Source organism: Aptenodytes forsteri, unplaced genomic scaffold, assembly GCF_000699145.1.
Source record: "Aptenodytes forsteri isolate BGI_AS27 unplaced genomic scaffold, ASM69914v1 Scaffold284, whole genome shotgun sequence".
NCBI classification, from domain to species: domain Eukaryota; kingdom Metazoa; phylum Chordata; class Aves; order Sphenisciformes; family Spheniscidae; genus Aptenodytes; species Aptenodytes forsteri.
Window position 1 is genome coordinate 4,470,512 of NW_008794445.1, and position 22,344 is coordinate 4,492,855.

At 39.8% G+C, this 22,344-nt stretch overlaps 1 protein-coding gene across 1 annotated transcript in view; it reads left to right on the forward strand.

Annotated features, from left to right (window-relative positions):
• The window catches only part of GUCY2C (guanylate cyclase 2C), a 48,098-nt gene extending 26,556 nt beyond the window's left edge, over window positions 1-21,542 (forward strand). Inside the window, exons 16-27 of the mRNA XM_009290137.1 lie at window positions 610-696; window positions 4,871-5,003; window positions 7,463-7,600; window positions 11,266-11,354; window positions 12,090-12,181; window positions 13,795-13,953; window positions 15,590-15,782; window positions 16,174-16,348; window positions 17,310-17,408; window positions 18,167-18,261; window positions 18,913-18,989; window positions 21,096-21,542. Of these exons, the coding sequence (XP_009288412.1) occupies window positions 610-696; window positions 4,871-5,003; window positions 7,463-7,600; window positions 11,266-11,354; window positions 12,090-12,181; window positions 13,795-13,953; window positions 15,590-15,782; window positions 16,174-16,348; window positions 17,310-17,408; window positions 18,167-18,261; window positions 18,913-18,989; window positions 21,096-21,270 (1,512 nt within the window). The 3' untranslated portion in view covers window positions 21,271-21,542. The remainder of the gene's footprint in view (window positions 1-609; window positions 697-4,870; window positions 5,004-7,462; window positions 7,601-11,265; window positions 11,355-12,089; window positions 12,182-13,794; window positions 13,954-15,589; window positions 15,783-16,173; window positions 16,349-17,309; window positions 17,409-18,166; window positions 18,262-18,912; window positions 18,990-21,095) is intronic.
• Window positions 21,543-22,344: the final 802 nt, after the last annotated feature.

Genomic DNA, 22,344 nt, shown 5'->3' on the forward strand with positions numbered 1-22,344 from the left:
TTGTCTCTGCTTCTGAGTTCATACAAAGACTCTCATCAGTAGCAGTGGTCTCTGGAACAAACTCACAGCAAGGCAGCAAAATAACAGCTCTATCTCTAGTTCTTTTCTTGTAAACTGGCATACTCATGGAGGTTTACTTTTAGCAACAGAAATCATAGTGGCTGGAAGAACTGTACATGACCGGCACTTTAAGATAAAGGAACAGTCTACTTTGAACTTACAAGGCCATGAGTAAATTGGTAGGAAATGGACTGTGAGCACAAACCACAGAAATTCCTTTCCCTTCCTCTTGCACACCTTGCCCATTTCTATCTCAGCTATTTTGCTTTATTAAAGACTCAGCTTTAAAAGCAAATTCACTATTTACCTTTAATTACACAAAACCCTCTTTTCTGGAGTCCTCAATTTTCTCTCTCTGTGTAAACCTAAAATATATTTCATATATTCTGTTTTTTGAGTCAACTGCTCTAGTGCATGTACTCCTTATAAAAAATGAAGGGCTACCTCTTTCAGTTGCTGGTTGAAAGGCTGCGTGATTTAGATACTCCTATCTCATCTTCTCCTTTTTCTCTGATGCAGTTTAGAACCACTCTTTTCTTCTCTTCACAGGATGTTTTAAATGATAAAATCTCCTACCCTGATGGCACATTCATGGACTGGGAATTTAAAATCTCTGTCATGTATGATATTGCCAAGGTAAGCAGGCTGCTAACAGTGCAATGTTAATCAACGTGCCTGTCTTGCAAAATGGATCCTCTGGAGAAGGGCAGCTCTCAGGGTCTTCTCCTTTCCTTGCTAGAGGATGTATGCCTTTCCACTCTTTCCACACCTATCTCCTCTGGGGATAGGTGTATGAGGCAGGAGGAGCCAGTAGCTGTCAAAGTGAAGGGGGAAATGGGAGCCAGAGCTGGCTTTGGGCTATTTATAAATAAACAAATAAAGTATGCCCCAAAGAAATGTGACCCAAAGATCAGAGGGTTACAATCTGTTGACCAGTGGCTCTGATTAGTAGGGCCTGTGCAGTCACAAGAACTGCAAAACGCACTGCTCTCTGGCCTCAGGTAAGGCATATAAAGGAAAACTGTATTTTTGCAAAATGATGGAATTATTCCAATTTGTATCCAGAGACAGGATAAACTTTTTCTAAATAAGCTGTTTATTTTGCATCCTGATTTTCTCACTCACTGGAGTGAGAAACTAGAAACTAGAGCTATCCATTTCAGGCAGTTTGAAAGGGAAGAAATTAATCCTGTACAGAAACCAAGACTGGTTTTCAGTAGTTTTCAACAGATCTTTACATTTTAGGTCCTTGTGGTAGGAAGACTCAATATGAGCGGTAAAGGAAATTCTATTCTACATTAGAGACTTGTATCTGTTTAGCTGGTAGTTAAGGAACCTTTATAATTCACAGGAATAATAATTCATCATACCTCTGCAGGTAATGTAGAGAATTACTTCTGCCTTTTTGCTAGTGCTCAACTGCTCTCCTCTTCCTATTGCTGGTTTGCAGTTGGACAAGTCCTCCCATTTCCCTACATGCATCAGTTCAGAATTGGTTCCCATGATGAATGACTCCACTGTGTCTGTTCTAAAGAGATATTGAAAATCTTGCTCTTTATTAAAGCCCCCTTAATCCAAATTGTCACAGTTTGTTGGCCGTGTTAATGACTTTCAAGTTCAGTTAACGTTCAGCATTAAGTTTCATTTTAAATAGCATCAGTGGAGTTTCCCTTCCTCCTTATAGCATATCAAAAACCACGTTTTTTTTTTAACCCTTCGCAGTTCACCTTCAGATGTTTCCTAAGAACATAGGGATTAGTACTGGCTCTGTTTACAAGAAGGAGAGAGAAATCCCAGTCCCTCTGAAGGGAGTGACCAAATGCCCAGTGACTGCACTGGAACTGGGACTTCACAACCAGTCGTTCACTGCACCATTGGTAATGGGGATGGGACATGGAGTCTGAGGATAGGTGGCACACCACATCTGTTCTGTGGAATGACTCCTCAGCATTTTTAGCCATGTTAGTAGAGATGGTTCACAAAATCTTCCCGAAAACTTGTATGTACCTAGGAATATCAGGAAACTTATTGTCACTTGGATGATCTGCCAGCCTCTCCTGTTCCTTGACCTGATGCTGTGGTGGAGCCTCTGGGACCTAGACATTTCCATGAACTTCTTGTATTGCTTTTCCCAAACCACAGCTTCCCAGCCTCCGGGCACCCTGTCTATTTTTACTTGAATGGCTTCTTGCTTTACGTAAGTCACTTCATAGCCCTTCAGCTCCAGTTCCTCTCATCCCAGCATCTGCCCTTTTCAAGCCCAGGCCCAGCTCTCCAAGCTCTTAAAATCCCTATGACCAGCTCCTGCAGTTTCTCTGTCTTCCTTTTGATATGCTCCTCCCTCTCCACACCACCACTTTCCTACACCCCGCTTTTATCGTTGCCCAGTCCTCGTACTTCACCTACTCTTCATCTGGCACAGAAGCTGCTGCATCAGTGTTTCTGAACAGAGGAGGTTGTATCATTTGTATTCCCTGGTACAGCTAGCCAAGCAGTGACTATTCCTACAGCATCCCCTAGTCCACTAGAGGAGGTGGCATAGGCAAAGGGAAGCCCTAAATCTGCTCCATTTACTTTTTTTTGCCCTTTTTTCGTTTTTTTCTTTTCTATATCTTTGCTGTCTCTAGGTCTGATGGCACCACCTGTAGCTACGTGGATTTGGTTACATGTGACCAAAGAGCTCTGATGAAAGGTCTGCTAAGAAGGAATTGCAGTAATCAAGCCTTGCAGTTATTAGTGCATACACTGTCGTTGCAACACTATTTATTAAATAAGGGGCTGCTGTAGGATATTGTGCAAGGGATTGTAATATTCTTGCACTGTGTCAGGAAAAGGGTTCTCAGTCAGAACTAAAGCTTCAGAGCTTCAGAGCAGAGGTTACAAGAATGCCTCAAGGATTTAGGAGTACTGCGCTGAAAGTCATTATAAATTTTGAAAATCACATTGTGGGTTCTTAATAGGTTCTGTGTTTTCAGGTAGGTGCAGAGGATAGTTGGAAGGAAAGAGGAAAATTTTATCAGGCACATCTATAAGACTTCTGCTCCAGAAATTGTTAACAAGAAAGCTCTGGTATGAGGAAATAAAAATTACCTTTGCCTGCCATTTGATCCTGAAATTGGTTAGGAATTCTGCTGTAGCAATTGGTATATTTCCTGGATGAAATCAGGTGCTGGAAGAACACACAGCTGGAGGAAATAGGGCCAAAAGCAGGCAAAACATCCTGGATAGTGTCATCAGGGCTGCATGATAAAAGCTGCTTAATCAAGAAATATGTTCCTTGGATATAGTGTGCACACAGTCTCTGTAAATTTTGGCATGGTCTAGATAGGTCCAGGATAACCAGTCCAACAACATTCTCCAGGGATTGCATCTCTTGCAGGCTGCTTGTGTCTCAGACATACATCTACTGTGCCCAAAACTCAGCTCATGTCTCAGTGATCTCTTGCAGCATTTGCTGGTCCGTTCCCAAATACAGGTACCAAAGGAGAGAAAACCCAGCATGTCATACAGTGTATTCATGACCACATGAGCTATGTAACCTTGATTAAAGTCTATCTACCAGTTATCATACAAGAGGATGAGCTATACACGTAGGAGTCTAAGTGGAAGACCATTCAGAGAAGAAACTAAACAGATATGATGTACCTGTTCTGGCTTCCACAGAATATAGATTGTGCTTCATATACTGAGCTACAGAAAAGAGGACTATAGGAAGTAAAACAACCAGCAGCAGCCTATAAGTAGGTGTGAGATTAAGTAGTTCAGAAGAGAGAGATGAAACAGAATAAATAATAGGAAGAGGGTGCAAATTAGCATACCTACTCCCTTCTTCAGTTTACGCCCACTTACTAATGTTCTTTTCCTGCTATGCCTCAGTGCTGGCCCCTTCTCATGTATTGCACCCTATTCGAGTGTCTTAGACTAAATGAGATAAATTCAGAGGTGATGAGTAAAAAGGGGCGAACTACACACCTTCATACGCCTGTGTGTGTTGTGAGTCAGGAGTCTAAATCTCAGGAAACATAGCTGAAACTGCATCGGCCAGTCCTCATGGTGCCCACTTCCGAGTTTAGCTCATGGATAGCTGATATGTATTGACTAGTACAGAGAAAACCATAATCAGCCAGGTCAGAAGAGACCTTTATGATTGTCTGATCTGATCCCCTGCCTTACATAAGCCTTAGTGCATCATCTAACACTCTCTGCATTGGCCCCTCTTTAGCCCTCTGCTTTGCAGAAGAAGATCTGCTGCAACATTTCTGAATGAAGTCTCTGGTGTATGGTAATCTTCAAAGACAATACAGACATAAAGAGCAATTCCTCTCACACCTATGGTGTCCATTGGATGAACATGTAGTCAGAAGCACTTTTTTTGTGTGACTTCCCAACAAATCTGTGCTAAATTTACCAAAAAAGCATTTATTGCAAGTGAAATCAAAACTTATGTGGGAGGAAATAAGTTTTCCTAATTGCTTAATTGTGTTCTAATCTTACCAAAACCCAAGATGCTATGTCAGACTTCTGTTAACTAAGAGGAAGCATGGTCTTCCATGACATGATCCTTCTAATGATCCATCTCCTCATTTCTTAACATTGACTGTTCCTGTCATCTTGGAAAGTCTCCTCTGTAAAATAATATTTGCTTCCCTCCATGACAGGGAATTGTGATTTATGCATATCCATTGCTGATGAAGGCAATTTAATTACTTGGACAGATATACACTAATACTTCACATTCTTGTTGAGTCTGGTAACTGCTGAGTGTCTCACATGTAGTCTTGCTTTTTTCCTCTTTTATTATCAACCACAGGGGATGTCTTACCTGCACTCAAGCAAAACTGAAGTCCATGGTCGACTCAAATCCACAAACTGTGTAGTAGACAATCGCATGGTAGTGAAGATCACTGATTTTGGCTGTAATTCAATTCTGCCTCCAAGGAAAGGTAAAAACTACCCAGTTGGACTCTCCTTCATGGTTTCCAACCCAATGGAATTTTCTTATATTCATAGTCCAGTAGGGCCTAATTATATCTTGTACACAGTACAAAACATACAATATGATTTTGTTTCATATAGCAGCCATCATACAAATGATATCTGAAAACACTGTCTTAAATAACACAATGAAAGAGAATTATTAGCAGGTAGAGAAAGAAACTGGGCAGTGTAGGCGAGAAGGAAAGGAAAGATGAATTTTCAACTTACAGTTTAGAAAACAGAGACTTCACATGTGGCTGATATGCAAAAGACATTTTCAGCATCCAAGGCCTTCATGCAAACAGCTCTCTTCAGCAGTAATGCTGAACTTGTGTGAAGAAAAAAAGGAGTTAAGTACCACATGATCTTGTCATTGATCAGATGCACGTGTTACTGCAGTGCTCTGTGATTTAAACATTAACACTTGTGACTCTGATCATCCTTAAAAGAACCTGTAATGATAGGCAATGATAACCTTAATGTTTTTCATTCCTTAGGTAGGAATCTAGCAATATGTGTTCAATCAGATTGGAATAATTTGAACAGCTTTTCTTTACATTTTCTATCCATCTCATACTCATAGGAAATTTCGGTAAAATACAGCACTCCTTTCTACTCATCTTTTCCTTCTTACTTGATCTTGAGTGAAAAGACGAGCCCATCTGAAATTATGTCATCTGAATCTGTATGGTAGAGCTTGGTGTATAATAAGCACAGCACTATGCCATAACTGTAGTATATAATCTGAGAAGAAACTGTGGTTGCAACTGGGTTGAGAGAAAATTTTTACATTCAGACTCAAACATGGTCAAGAGTAGCAATGAGAACATAAAAAAAGAGTAAGAAAAGTGTACTGAATGTAAATGCTCTATTCATTCTTCATTTTACAAATTTCATATTTAAATTTATATTATCATTACATTGTAATGTATTTCTCTTCTTTCATTGCTCATAAGATAAATGCTCTGACAAGCAGCCTCAAAATTTCTGGCTACTAGATTTCTTGAAGAAAACCTACTGTTTCGCAAGAGATCTACAGATTCATTGTGGCTGGATGTTGCAGCCTGATATCATAACACTGTCTTCAGGGTCACTGTTATGATACATCACCAGCATGTCATAACAAACTGTCATACCATGGCAGCATTCTGGTTTTGAGGTACATAAGCACAGCTATGCCATAACTGTAGTATATAATCTGAGAAGAAACTGTGGTTGCAACTGGGTTGAGAGAAAATTTTTACATTCAGACTCAAACATGGTCAAGAGTAGCAATGAGAACATAAAAAAAGAGTAAGAAAAGTGCACTGAATGTAAATGCTCTATTCATTCTTCATTTTACAAATTTCATATTTAAATTTATATTATCATTACATTGTAATGTATTTCTCTTCTTTCATTGCTCATAAGATTGGTTGCAACTGGGTTGAGAGAAAATTTTTACATTCAGACTCAAACATGGTCAAGAGTAGCAATGAGAACATAAAAAAAGAGTAAGAAAAGTGCACTGAATGTAAATGCTCTATTCATTCTTCATTTTACAAATTTCATATTTAAATTTATATTATCATTACATTGTAATGTATTTCTCTTCTTTCATTGCTCATAAGATAAATGCTCTGACAAGCAGCCTCAAAATTTCTGGCTACTAGATTTCTTGAAGAAAACCTACTGTTTCGCAAGAGATCTACAGATTCATTGTGGCTGGATGTTGCAGCCTGATATCATAACACTGTCTTCAGGGTCACTGTTATGATACATCACCAGCATGTCATAACAAACTGTCATACCATGGCAGCATTCTGGTTTTGAGGTACAGTGATGCTTGTTGCACTAGAAATACAGGTTAATAATTTCTGTAGAAAGAAACTGGTTATGAGCAAGTAATATTATGTCAGGCTCAAAAGCACTTGAGAATTATTTAAATAGATTTATGATATCAAGGCCACTGGGAAATAGAGTCTTCTCATCTGACATCTTGTATAACAAACTCCATGCATCTAGCTCAATAATTTATGGCTCAGCTTTTTTTTCATAGCACTGGCATTCCTTGGTCTTATACAGATGCATAGGCTATTTCTAGGGAGCCCATGAAAGGTAGCTAAGAAAAGCAAGTTCATTGCCAATAACCATAACTTTTTTGGAGGTGTGAGGGTCTGCATCTACAGTGGAAAATAGTAGGGTCAGCAAATCCCAGACAATTGAAAACTACCACATCAGAGGTTTATCTAACCTGTATTGATGTCAACTTCTCAAGAAAAATGCTAAAATAGGAAATAAACAGTACCAGTGGGCTCTGGGTTTGATATGGAAAGAGTAAAAGGAAATATCACTATAGTCAATGGATGCTCTGAGAAGGATCACCCTTTTTCAATTCTCTCCCTTCCCCCTTTACCTCATCCCCTGTTGTCATCTGGATCTTCAGACCTGTGGACAGCTCCTGAGCATCTCCGTTATGCTGATGTATCTCAGAAGGGTGATGTGTACAGCTACGGGATCATTGCCCAAGAAATCATCCTACGCAGGGAGACCTTCTACACTGGACAATGCTGGGACTACAAAGGTAAATCCACAAATTTCTCCTCCATTGCAGCCTTCCAGGATGGTGTAGCTGTAACTGGCCCATTCTTCACATTTTGTGAAAGGCACTGTCTCTGACAGCTGCTTGAACAGCTGCTTCTTTCACTGTGTAATGAATGAAGAGTCTGTTTGAAGGATCTCACTGTGGGGGCAAGTGTCCTTATTCTTTCTGTAAATAAAGTTTGCACTGAGTTTTCTTGCCCTTTCTCCTCCCTTCTCACCTTGGCCACAGCATTACAGAAGTTAACATAATACAATGCTGTCCAGACTTACTGTAACATTTAAAGGCCACAAAGGTTTTTCTATTATGAGTTGTGCACAACATAGAATAATTCACTCATATTAGGCATTGTAAATCAGCAATGTCAACACAGAACAACAAAAACTCAGCAGCATGACACAAGAACAGTTGGCATTTAAACACTGGCAGTTCAGACTTTATTCAAGCCTGTCACAATTAACTTTAGTCATTTAACTTCTGTCAGAAAAAGCATCTCCTCCTGTAGTACATCCATTAAACCCCATTTTGTGCATTTTGTGACATTGTTTTTGAGTGGCTAACAGCCCAGTCAATCCCAGTTCCCAGAATCCAGGCATTATTACATATTAGAACTGACATAAAAGCATGTGTGGGTTTGGGATTTTCCTAGTGACAGTTACCAACAACAAGTTTAGACATTGCCTTTACCTCTGAGTCATTCTGATAGATCCGCCTCACATTTGTTAAAACATCTAGAGCAGCAGCTGGACAGCCTAATAGCTCTTTTCCTGAGTTACCTTTGAGAATAACTTCTGGGGCACGTTCATCATCCTACATTATCGCAAATCTATGTTCATATTTGGGGAAACACAGTATTTCACATCATCAACTCTTTAATATAAATGTAGACCTAAAAGAGATTAGAAATGCCTGTTCCCCTTCAAGCAAACTCTTCAGGACTCCATGCTTAAGATAAGGTAGAGAAAATGAAAGTCTTTCTATTCCTTTTTCTTGGGAAGAGGCAGGCATAATCCTCATGAATGCAAGGATTTTAAAAATATCGCCAAAATAGATGGAGAAAGGAGAGAGCAATGCTCTTCCTTGCTCATTTTGACTTGCAAAGCAAATCCATAGCAAACTACATTCTTTTAACTGTTTGTTCAGCAGTTACAGTCTTTCTGTGTTATGTTAATGGTTATTAAGTTAGCCTCAGACACGGTGTTTCTGGGCTCTTCTGAGATGTGGTGGTATCCTCACTGCTCTGTGTTTGACCCTGGCTGTCATAGTCACAGTCCAGTTCCTTGTTTTGACTTTGACCTGTTTCTTAACACTGCATTTTGTCTTTTTAGAAAGACTGTCCCTTTCAAATAGCATTAGGTTAATCCATCCAACTGAAAGAATTTTTAGCACCTCTAGGTGCTGTTGCTGGAGATGGTCACACATATCAGCATGTTTAGTAAGACAGCAATAAACTTAATGGGCCTGAAGCCTGTTTAGTAAGACTGGATTCAGTGTAACTTAAAAAAAAATCTGCTTTGTAAACTTCAGTTGAAATTTTGAGTTTTCCATTCAGTGGGGAGATTGTTTTCTCCCCAAAGCTTTTTCCTTAAAAGCATTAGTAGTTATCTAAGGTATATATTGCTGATCTAATGACTTTTGGTATTATTCTTGATTTTTGATTATGCAGTTTGAGTAAATGTGTTCAGCCTAGTTTCAGCAGTTCATCAAATTTCATGTAACAGAAAGGAATGAGTGTTATTATATATTGCTGAAGTGGCGCCTCATTTAAATGTCTGGATTCATTCATTAGCCAAGATGAGGCAGCAAGAGGGCAGACCATACTTATTCAAACACCTTTGAATTTTGTTTGTGGCATCATCTAACTTTGGAAGAGAGTAGCTCAAACCTGGGGTGACCATTCATTTACAAATATCTAAGATAAGAAGAAGGAAAAGAATACCAAATTAGAGTCAATGGTAATGGGCAAAGAAATGTCCCTGTTGCATGTTAGATTCATTTGGGCTTTAAGTCTCCTGCAGAAAGTCTTTCAATGGCTAGGCTATCAGAGGTTAATCTCTGCAAGTTAGGAGACATGATATTGATATTTCAGGACAACTGATATAACTGCTCCTCTGGGAGTTCATTGGCAGCAGCAAGGACTGTGTTCAGATTTTGAAAGAGTTGTTTAAAAACCCCCGTACCTAGCCTCCATCCACCAACTTAGGAAAATTAAACTCAACTTCCAGGTACTCAGTGAGCCAATTTTCTCAACCTGCAAATAAGTATCAATCAACTTAACATACAACTATATTGCTACTAATGAGAGAAAAGAAGTCCCACAAAGACGATGGGCATACAGAACTGGATTCTAATGTACAGAAGTAACTAGGTCATAGTCCTCTTCACTGACTTCTCTGCGAGACAGCTGTTAGGCCAGCTGGTTGCTCCACTCTTCTGCAGAAACACCTCATTCACTGCTCAAGACTGTGAAATCTTGTCAAGTACCAACGCTCAGTTCAAGCTGCCTCCTTGTTCCACTACTTTCTGCCACTGGCTAATTGCAGTATTGTTAATAGCTGCTGTTACTTTTGCTCTCAGGTGTGTGTGCACCATGGAAATTCAACACATTCCTCTTGCATACATGAGACTTAAACAGATTCTTCTGTCTCTTAGCCCACAGAATACTTCTTAGTAGTCTCCCACTCCATAGCATTTGGGAGACTCAAGTCTCCTGCTCCTTCTCTAGTCTGTAATTTCTGTACCACAAAGCTGGAAGCTACTGCATCTTTTTAGGGTGATCATGCACACTGGGCATGCTTAGGCATCCCTAACTGCTCTAGACTTGCACATACCATCACGATTACAAACCTTCCTCATCTCATTATATGCTTCCTTCAGTAAAACTGTCTCCCAAATATAATCAGACATTATTAATAAATGTGTTTCACGCTTGTTCATGGATCCTTTTCAGTTTCTCTTTCTCTCCCCCAGAGGTAAAAAATTGCTTCTCTTTTTTAACTCCCTCCCTCTGGAACTCTTGAAGTCTGGAGGAGAAGGACAGAGAGAGATATTTTTGCTTTAGCTCTCACTTACTGTGTTTAAATCGCGTTGTGCAAATGCAGCCTGCATTCTGATTTGTTCAGAATCCAAATAACTTTCATACAAAGGATTTCATTAATAAGAGTACAAATGAGCTAACAAATGCAATGTTTTTAAGCCATATACATTAATAGCCTAGCTTTAAGGAAGCTGAGCATCTGCAGGATGATTTGAACTGCTCTGATGAGATCTGTATGTCTCCACACTTTTGATCAAGTCACAATGGGCTTTTCACATTGTTTTTTACTATAGCTATACTTCATGCTGAGAGGCACACTAATAATGCCTAACGTTCATTTGGGAAGATGCCATAACCATGTCTACCGTGACCAATAAATACTCATGTACATTCCTATTCATTTTGCTTTCAGGGGCCTTCAAGCCAGCCTGTTTTGATCCTGTGCCATATATTTAGAAAAGCTCCAAAATTGAAATTCACATCAAAATGAGGGAACTGTCTTTAAGGCTTCTGTTTGTACAGTAACTCGTAACATCATAGGACGCTATCCACAAGGAGTGTTTTTCTTACGTTTTTTTGTTTAAAACTTTGCATCTTTTTCCTGTGTTAGAGAAACTTTACAGAGTGGAGAGCGGCAAAGGAGTGAAGCCTTTCCGACCAGACCTGTCCTTGGAAACAGTGGGAGAAAGAGAGATGGAAGTAAGCTAATAATTAACTAAGCCATTTTCTGGGTGAAGGGCGGAAGTCCTGGCCAAACTAGAGCTCATGATCATGGGAGGATGAAAGCTATGCACATTTTATGCCAAATGACCTAACCTCATGGGAAAAAACAGTATTCTATAGTTGTTATGAGTGAAATGAAATGCAACTCATGAAAATTATTTCACTGGAAAGAAATGGACGCTTATATGGTGCCACTCTTCTGACCTACTTTAGATATCTTTAAGATGGGATGAATCACACCTCAAATATACCTCTCTCCACTGATTATATAGCTCCTAAGGCTTCTCGCTCAGGTGAAAATGTCTGTATTGTAGACATCCACATATTCGGCAATGAACCCCATTCTTTTTGGCTGAATCACCAGTTTCAGAAAAATCCCAAACTCAGGATATTGGAAATATAATTGCCACAGCATTTACCTCCATGTCAATAACTGTATCAGGCACCAGCTGCAAGACTGGATCCATTTACCTGCCTTTCATTTATGTATTGCAAATTCAAGTTAAGATCATGTCACTAGTCACCACAGAGTTAAGTTTAAGATGCCTGCAATGAGTGTCCTCACCATAGATTCAATACAGTTAGTCACACATTTTAATATGTTGCCGGTCAAGAGTAACTGGAAATTCCCTGATGAACTAGTGCTGTTTAGCACCATTATCCTTCTATATCCATTACTCAGGTGGACTTTCCTTAAATTTTTGTTTAAAGGTGTATATACTAGTGAAGAGCTGCTGGGAGGAAGATCCAGAGAAAAGGCCTGACTTTAAGAAAATTGAGAGTACTCTGGCTAAAATATTCAGGTGAGCAGCAGGGGCTCCGTTTTTTAAGATGCTCCAAACTCCTCCTAAGTGTTAGAAAGCTCTTTTAAGTATGTAAGCTGATGTGATTATGATTCAGTCAGTGGAAAAACTGAGTATCTTCACTTAGATTCTCTTTTACTCTTTGGCAGAAAAGTAGGTGAACACATGCGTATGTATACGTACATGTGTGTATATTAGCATTTATGCATGTATTAGCTGAGTGAGGGTAAGACGATCATCATACCTCACATTGGTACATTGTGAAAGTAGCAAGCTGGATAATTAGAGATTTAAACCATTCAAGTAATTCACCCCCTGTCTCAAGTCAAGAGTTGGATAGTGACTCATGTCGTCTAAGTTTCGGGAAATGAATGCACATAAATGTTTGGAGGATGATTAGAAAGTTTGGATGAGCTGGGTTGTGCCATAAATGAGTTTGGATGGTCCCAAATTAAGCAGACTAGAAGTGTTGGGTTGTAACTCACCAGAATTATTAATTACAGGGTTTTGTTGGTATAAAGTTGTGGGATAATAAGGGCCATAGCTGGATAAACCCTGTGGGGTTATACAGGCCTTTTACCTGGCCAATGCTGTATTGTTCCTACAGAGTTGGGTCTGAATTAATTATTCTGATGTCCAAACAGTGACCTTTTAATCACTTCTCTTAGGAAATTGCTCCTCAGTTTTTAAAACTCCTCATCAACAAACCCCAACAGTACTCGCATCATTTTACACTTTACATGGGCAGAAGAACAACTGCACTATGCGTAACTGAATGTATCAGTTGGAACAATCTTACTGCAGCAGAATAGAAAGACATCCTGGTTCAGCTCCTAAGCCTCTGTCTTACAAAAGCAAAGAGGTTGCCTCTTGCCATATGCAACATGGTGTTCTCCTCATGGAGGGTCTAAGATGGTGCATCCCTGACATAAAGATTTGTTTAAAGTAAGAGTGGTTTTAAAGTCCAGTTGGGTACAATACTAATCTGACTCTTCCAGTCAGCCTGGCCCCATCTACTTTCAGACTGCTTTGGTGAGTGCAGGCTGCCCAGAAAAACAGGGTTTATGAGTGGCTCGTGTTACCATACTTCTGCTTCCAGGAGTTAGTAGGCTGGAGTCTGCAGGGTCTTGTGAGCAAAACTAGCCCAGGGGCTGCTAATTGTTCCATTGAATTGTTCTGTCTTCTACACAGGCAGCCGCAAATTGTCTTAATCCTTCTGGCTGAAGTCCCCATCTAAATGTTATATGCAATTTTCTACCTACTATCTTTAGCCTCCTCTCAGGATTCGAGCTTGTCAGTTACTTTTTACAAATGAATGTTCATGGATTACCCAAGGTAACCTGGAGTTAACAATATTATCAGGGCTAGGTGATTTAAGGGTGCTTTAAGAATTACCAGCTCCAAGTGAGATCACAGACTTTCAATTCATATACATAAGCCCTCCAAGCAAGCAAAAGAATGATGCACTTGAGGCACTTTGCATTCTAACTACATGGAAGTCAAACACTGGAGATGTTTTCTGTTGCTCCTTTTTTGCTTCTTTTTTACCTCTCTCAACAATGTGCTTCCATCAACCTTTCTTGTTGGCTCCTGTGTATTTCTGTTATTCGCAGTAACTGCCATGGCCAGACCAATGAAAGCTACATGGATACCCTGATCCGGCGTCTACAGCTGTATTCCCGGAACCTGGAGCACCTGGTGGAGGAAAGGACAGAGCTGTACAAAGCAGAGCGAGACAGAGCAGACAGGCTTAATTTCATGTTACTTCCAAGGTAACTGGCCAGGAGGATTTCACTGGCATTTTATTTACATAGATCACCTGATTCTTGGAGAGTGGGGGTTGGGATTAATAGTCTTCTATTTCCTTCCCCTCTAATCTGATCCTGCTAGGGAGGAAAGAAGAAGCAGCTGTCCCTGAGGTCTCCGCCCTATGGTGGAGTTTCATGCCAAGATGGTACTGGGACCCATTATCTTCCTCTATCTCTCCCCCTCCAGCACAAACTTCTTTTTCACTGCCTTCCTGGGAACACATAGATCTACAGTGATCCCACATCACAGAGCTCTGTTCTGCTCCAGCACCTTGCTAGGTAGGAGTGTCTCCAGCTGGAGAGCAGGAGAGCAGTCCAACTTCTGGCTGGGCTTTAGCAATGCAACAGAGGGGCTGAGGTGGGCTGGGCCATACTGGGCCAGACTGGGCTAGATGGATGCTTCAGAGTATGGTATAGGACAAGTATTATTGATATTATAATATTGGTAATACCAGTAATTTTGGTATTGCATACATTTGGAATAGGAAAACTATCCTGGTATGTCATTACTAGTTTCAAGGGTATTTAAGTAGTCAGGGTATTAATTTTATGACTCATCTTAAAAAAAGAAGTGTCTGTTCAATCCAGTTTTAGGGAAAATTTGAAATAATCTGGCTGTGTAGGCTGTGCCATACTGGGCCAGACTGGGCTAGATGGATGCTTCAGAGTATGGTATAGGACAAGTATTATTGATATTATAATATTGGTAATACCAGTAATTTTGGTATTGCATACATTTGGAATAGGAAAACTATCCTGGTATGTCATTACTAGTTTCAAGGGTATTTAAGTAGTCAGGGTATTAATTTTATGACTCATCTTAAAAAAAGAAGTGTCTGTTCAATCCAGTTTTAGGGAAAATTTGAAATGATCTGGCTGTATAGGCTGTGCGGCAAGGAATCCCTGTGTCCTTCCACTCTTTGTTGTTCCTACCACTCTATTATTGTCTCGTTGTAGATGGAACACAGCATTGTGCAACACCTATAATTTTCTGGGTCTCTTTCAGTTATTCTCTTCTAATATCTCCACTAGGAACAGATATTTTCCTGGATTTAGAAATGCAAGAAAATGAAGGTCCTTCTGAATAGATATTTACTGTCATGGTATTGAATTTTTGTTCCATAAAATTATGAGACTATGATATCTCATCTGAAATCAGGATGAGGTGATGTAATTATCAGGACGAAATTACTTCTGCGCTGGGGAAACAGAAAAATATGTCTGTTCTTACTTATTATGTGGGTAGAATGTAGGTCTACATGTCAGAAGTTTCAGAATTTCAGTTTTAAATTTGACTCAATATCCCTATTTCTGACCTTAGCCAAGAAGCTCATTTTCCTATGCCTCAGTTTCCTCATGGCTATTAACACACTTGGATTTTGTAAGGCTGTAGTGCATTAATTAACATTAATGAGTGCTTTGAGGTCCCTGGCTGAAAGGCATTATGGGCATCAAAAATGTAATTACAGTAGCAGTTTTCAGCAAAGTATTTGATGTTTCCTACACAGAAAGCAATGATGTGGTTGGGTTGCATGAAAAAATACCTTTAATATTAAACACAGACTACTTATCTGTCTTCCTGCCTTCTCTATTTCCACAGGCCAGTAGTAAAGTCTTTGAAGGAGACTGGCCTGGTAGAGCCAGAGCTATTTGAAGAAGTCACTATCTACTTCAGTGACATTGTTGGCTTCACCACACTCTGCAAATACAGCACCCCTATGGAGGTGGTAGATATGCTGAATGATATCTACAAGAACTTTGACCACATTCTTGACCATCATGATGTTTACAAGGTGATTAGCTCCGCACTTTTGCTCAGTTAACAACCAGGGGACACACAAATCAAATTGGATGATGTGGTGGATTTGGGAATCTGCATTCTAAGCAAAGACAAAAGAGAGAAAAACAGGTCAAGATTACCTCATTTCAATGTGCTTTCAGTGTGTCTGCTTATACCAAATTTTCTATACTAGGTGGTCACAGATTCATTAACTGGAATGCTGGGTACAGTTATAAACACTCATATACCAAAAAGGTGTCAGCTACCTTAAACTAAGCAATCCTGCTGTCCAAGGAAGAAATGTTTAATCATGAACAAGAGGATCTGATAAAACCTTTCTGCTTTTAACTAAATATGTATTTTGCTATGTCTGCAGCTAGTGAGTTCTAATTTTGTTTCCACAGGTGGAGACCATTGGTGATGCTTACATGGTGGTGAGTGGTTTACCAAAGAGGAATGGCAACCGGCATGCAGTAGACATCTCCATGATGGCTCTGGACATCCTCAGCTTCATGGGATCTTTTGAACTGAGACATCTGCCGGGTCTGCCTGTTTGGATTCGCATTGGAATTCACTCTGGTACACAGTAGTGGTAGATCAACAATGATAATGTTGTTGCCTTGTTTTTGAACAGAATAGACACCCATAGAAGATCTGGTAGTACATCATACACAACGGCTCTCCTCATGAAGAATCAGGTTGAAAACAATGTACCTGGGGGAAGAGCAACAGAAGTGAATAAGCCACTGGTTTGCTCCCCCGTAGTGAAATAGCCCATACCCATTAATTCATAGCTTAAGCCAGTAGCTAGGAAGAGCAACTGCCATTGTTCCTGGTATGATTAAGCCAGTTGTATCAAATAAGTCTTCGCAGATTGCTCCTTCCTGACCAAAGTGGAGATCAGCCATGGCCAGATATGCTTGTCTAGTAACAAAATGCAGGCCTGTATTTTATGCTTTTGGAGGCAAAAGTTCTGACAAGCCTATGTGGGAATTCATGTTTTAATTAATACATAAAAATAATCTTTCTCAAAGGGGAACTGCAGATAGGTCAAGCAGATAACTCCCAAGTACTTTGGGAAATTTTATCTTTTCATTTTTGTTTGTTTCAACAACCACCTGAACACCAGCTGCCAGGGGAGGAATACATTGTGAAAGTGACTGAGCCACTGGGAAACCTTTTGAGGCACCACTGTGCACCCCTCCATAACGAAGCTTATTTTCTTTTCCTCTTGCTTCCAAAACTGACAGTTAGTAACTGTATTTTTTTCAGCCAAAAAGTGTGTTTAAATACAATTAACACTGTGCAGCCATGTCCTTTTTATGCTCTTATTGAATTATGCAAGACAAACAGAGCTAGGCTTGGTTTGGAGTGGAAGGGGGGACCACCAGATACTTTGGGAAGTGAGGTACAGAGTATTGTCATCGGTGAGGAGCACAGAGCTCCAGCAGGTACTGCACTGCTCTGCAACTGTGAGACACCTTCCAAACAAATAGTGTCTTGATCCACCTTTTTTTCATTCTCTGCATCCCATTTCTAGGTCCATGTGCGGCTGGTGTAGTTGGAATAAAAATGCCTCGTTACTGTTTGTTTGGAGATACAGTGAACACAGCTTCACGGATGGAATCCACAGGCTTGCGTAAGGATTTAATTTTAGCTGTCAGTGTAACAAGACCAAAGGCTATTGGTTAGTTTGTGATTGAAGTGTCTGTTTTCAGCTGAGAACAACTTATTATCAGCTCGCAGCAGTTTTAAAGGTTTAGAAGCCCTATTTGTTTTGATTACCAATTGTTTCACTGTCCTGCTGGGCAAAGAATTGTTCCTTGTTCATGCTTCAGTGCTGGTAACAGGGAGTACGTAGGCTGGTTCGCTGCCTGAGTTCCTCTGGAAGGTATGATACTTACATGTCTGGGATTTAATTTTAATCTATGAATGGTAGATTTTAGTTCGACCTAGAATTGTATTACAGCTCTGTTGTGTAAATATGCTGACTGTATATTTTAAGTTGAAGCAATTATGTCTTCAACTTCACCATTAGGAAACTGTGCCAAAAGCCAGTTTGTCTTCCTTCTGCCCAGTGTCTTCACATGACTATTCTCTGTATAGGACACTCCCAATTATTCTTTTCCCTTTTGGCATCTAAATACTACAGATACCACGGTCACCTGTATTTCAGATCAATGGCTGTACCAGCTATTCCTCCCTAGATACAATGCTATGTAGTGGAGTCAGATTTTTCGTACAGCGGTGTAATTGATTCTCATTTAATTTGACTCTCAGAATTTATGTTGATAATAATTGGAGGAGCTTCTGCTATAGCACCAGTTTTCACATATACTTAATATGATTATGTGGTACATTTCCAGATTGAGCTTTCATTGTGTCTTTATTTTTTAGCTTTAAGGATTCATCTAAGTGGTTCCACTATTAACATCCTGAAAAGAACAGACTGCCGATTCCAGTATGAAGTGAGAGGAGAAACATACTTGAAGGTAACCTTTACCATGCACATGCATGAACACAGACAAGAGGGATAGTATAAAAGTAGTATACAGCTGAGAGTACCCCACAACTTAATTGACATCTGGGCAACAAGGGTTACAGATCAATTGGTATCACAGTCTAGTGGTTGAAGACACTTCTATAAAGACAATGCAGACAATTAAGAGTTCCCTAAGTCATAAATTAAAGCAACATAAAGATGTGGAGAATAAATGAAATATACCATTTGTAACAGAAAATTGTGGAGTGAATTAATCTGATAGAAGGGAAGCTGAATCTATTGTTAATTTGCTCATGCTCTGATATCTGGCTGTCTATCTACCAATCCAATTATTTCAGTCTATTACACTTGGCAGATGTCTGTATTTGGGAGCTGATGGCAGGTAGCACAGCTCACCTCTCCCATGGCGTGTGTTTCAGGTGATGGAACACAGGAGTGGGTGTGCAGCTGCATCTCCCCCATTATTCTTCTTCTCACATCTGATTTTTAATCCTTTGCTGTGAGCATCAGTTACTGAAAACAAGCAAAGGCAAACACGGCAATGTGCAATACAGTATTATTTAATACTGTAAATTAAACTACAGGAAATTGCATTCTAATGCCTAAATTGTGCTTTCTCTTCTTTGCCATGCATATTTAGGGCAGAGGAACAGAGATTACCTACTGGTTGACGGGTACTGAGGACAAGAAATACAATCTCCCAACACCTCCTTCTGTGTAAGATGATCTTTATATGTGAAAAGTGAAGAGAAATTCCCAGTCTTTGCGCTTTAGCCTTCACTGTTTCTCCCTGGCACTTGTGGGTTTTTTTACACCACTCAACTTGCCTTCAGTAGTTAGAGGCTTAACAGTGTATGTGCATATAAACATGTGTAAATATTAATGACATGGGACTATGCGTGTGCTGAAGGTTATTTGTATATATAAGCGCTTAACAGGTTAATTTCCTTGGAAGGGAAATAAGACTTACAGGACAAGTTGCTGATGTGGCAAGTGCAAGAGATGGACAGAAAAATGAAAAACATTAATATTCCCAAAACTTTAGTCCTAATGGCACCTGTGTGTGACAGTACAGTGAGAGGATAACTGCAACTGAATGTGCAGCTCTCTGTAATACCACGTTATGCCTGTGAGCTCTTGTTGGGGAATTCATAGGAAGAATGAAACTTGAGGATTTCGAGCAGTATTCTGCTAGAAGAGGTGGACAAAGTTCCTGTAGTATGGCACAGGCATAAAGTCTTTAAAAATTGAACAAAAGCTTACTTTCTAATATGTAAGAGATAAGTTATCAAGAAAAAAATATGAGGTTGTGTTGTGGTTTAACCTCAGCCGGCAACTGAGCACCACACAGCCGCTCGCTCACTCTCCCCGCCCCGGTGGGATGGGGGAGAGAATTGAAAGAGTAAAAGTGAGAAAACTCGTGGGTTGAGATAAGAACAGTTTAATAATTTAATAATAATAATAATACACAAAGCAAGTGATGCACAGTGCAATTGCTCACCACCCACCAACCGATGCCCAGCCAGTCCCTGAGCAGCGGCCCCCCCAGCCAGCTTTCCCCAGTTTATGTATTGAGCATGACGTCACATGGTATGGAATGTCCCTTTGGCCAGTTTGGGTCAGCTGTCCTGGCTGTGCCCCCTCCCAGCTTCTTGTGCACCTCCAGCCTTCTCAGTCGGTAGAGTATGGGGAGCTGAAAAGTCCTTGACTAGTGTAAGCACTACTTAGCAACAACTAAAACATCGGTGTGTTATCAACATTGTTCTCATCCTAAATCCAAAACACAGCACTCTACCAGCTACTAGGAAGGAAATTAACTCTATCCCAGCCAAAACCAGGACAGGTTGATGTCCTGTAACTGAGCTATCATTTTGCATTAGTATTGAATAAAATATAGTAAGAGCGGAAGTGTTGTTTTTGAGAAACTATGCAAAATTGAAGTCAGGATAACTGGTTGCATTTATTTCATGTGTATTTTGCATATGAGTACTGCATTATTTCCTGCAAACTCACTAAATGTGGAAGTTCCTCACTTTCTGCTCTAAACTCCTGTGTACAGTCGCTCTTTACTAAGTGGGAATTTGCTGCCATCTGCTTTGAAATGACAGTGTTTCAGTACAACTTGAAGCAACTATATAAAGTACAAGTGTTTGCCTCTGGCCGAGCAGGAAATTACTCTTTTGTAAACTGAGAACTCCTCTTTTGAATTAGTATGATCAGTTGAGACTATCAGAATTATCAAATTGGCAATTCTTCTGGAATTCAACTATTGAAAGTACCTCTTAAACTGGATTACTGTGGTCAGTGATGTTTTTGTTTTCGCTTCCTCATATAGGCTGTGACTGATAAAATTGCCCCTTAAAATTGTCATATGTGGGGCAGTCCAGCAAAAGCCAGACACACTGCAGAAATTTATGAAAAGTTGGCAACTCTGTTACTGAAGGCCACCTGAAGTTGAAGAGTGGAAGTGCTGGCACCAGTAATAGTGTTGAGAGCTAGAATCTATTTTGATGTGGAGTTGATCTAATTCATGTCTTCCTTTTCATGCAAATGATGCTGAAATTTTTTTAAGGTCGATAATGACACAGCTACAGACCTCCTGTGCAGAAAGAGTGAGCCATACTATCTGGAAAAATCACATGTAAATCCTGAATTCTATTCTCAAATCCAGAACCTGAATTTGGTAGGCCACACTTTCTATCAGTAGTGTGTGAACGTCATGAAGATAAACATAGGATAGAAATGTTTAAAAACCACTGGGGATCTGGGGATCACTAAAAACATGTGAATCACTGAATTTTTTTTCTATCCTGTTGCTTTCAGGGAGAATCAGCAGCGGTTACAAGATGACTTAGCAGAGATGATAACAAATATTCTTCAGAAAAGGGAAAACGAAGGGTTTAAGACACAGAAGCCTTCACGGGTAGCTAGCTACCGATCAGGTACCCTGGAATACCTGCAACTGGCCAGCACAGAGAATTCTGCCACATATCTTTAAAACTGGATGTCTAGTATGACTCAAAAAGCTACAGCAACTCTCTGGAGTACTTCATGTGAAGGCTGGAGGCTTATACTCCCAGCTAGAGGAGAAGGAAAATACCTTTTCAAGCATCCTTTCTACCATCCGACCTCCTATCAGTAAATCAAACCTCTCTTCACTGTAACGTCGAAATTGTCGGATGACTTCAGTAGGACACATGCAGCCTGATTTGAGGTAAATGAAAATATCTGCACTTGAGCCTGGAAAATAGTTTTTTTTGCTTTGGTTAGTTTTTTAAATGTGATAGCCTGTTCAGTAATCCACTTCTGAAAATATTCACAGCAAAGCCTTAATTTGTCATGATTTTTAAATGTTGCATTTAATTTGTAATTTTTATTTGAAGAAAGATTTGCTGTAATATATTTGAAAATAACATTAAACATATCATATGTAAATCCTGGATATGTTGCCATTTTGCTGCTTCTGTTGTTTTCCCCTGTGTCTCACATGTTTTGTTCAATCAAGTTGCCTTTGTTCAAGAGACAACACTTCTGATATTTACCTTGGGAGATTACTCCAGAAGTTGTATGGTTTCTAAAGCTTATCTGAATCCCTTGGGCCTGCAAAATAAAACTGGAAATCTTGCAAAAACAGACACTTTCATACCATTTCTCCACTTCCGTTTCTCTCCCCAAATCTCCCCAAACCAGAAGTGCAACAGAAATGAAGAAAACAACAAAAATGAATTTCTTAAACCACAAAAACTTTCAATTCAACTTCTGGATGAAGTTTCACAACCAGGCAGAACTCAGGTTTTACTGAAATGACTCGCTCATTAACTGACACCATGACATTTATAAACAGCTTTAAAAAGCAACCAAAGCACAGGTGATGCATGTAAAAGAAAATCAGCATTCACATGAAGAAATAACAACTAGTGAGTGAAATTTTTGCAAAGGCCTCTTGTGCGTTGGTGGCTTTCAAAGCAGAGCTACTTCTTTCACCATTGTCAAATATCGGTCAGTATTCAAACCGTAAAACTTGGTGCAAAATCATTCTTTTATGGTTTTGAACAGCATTTTTGTCTAAGTA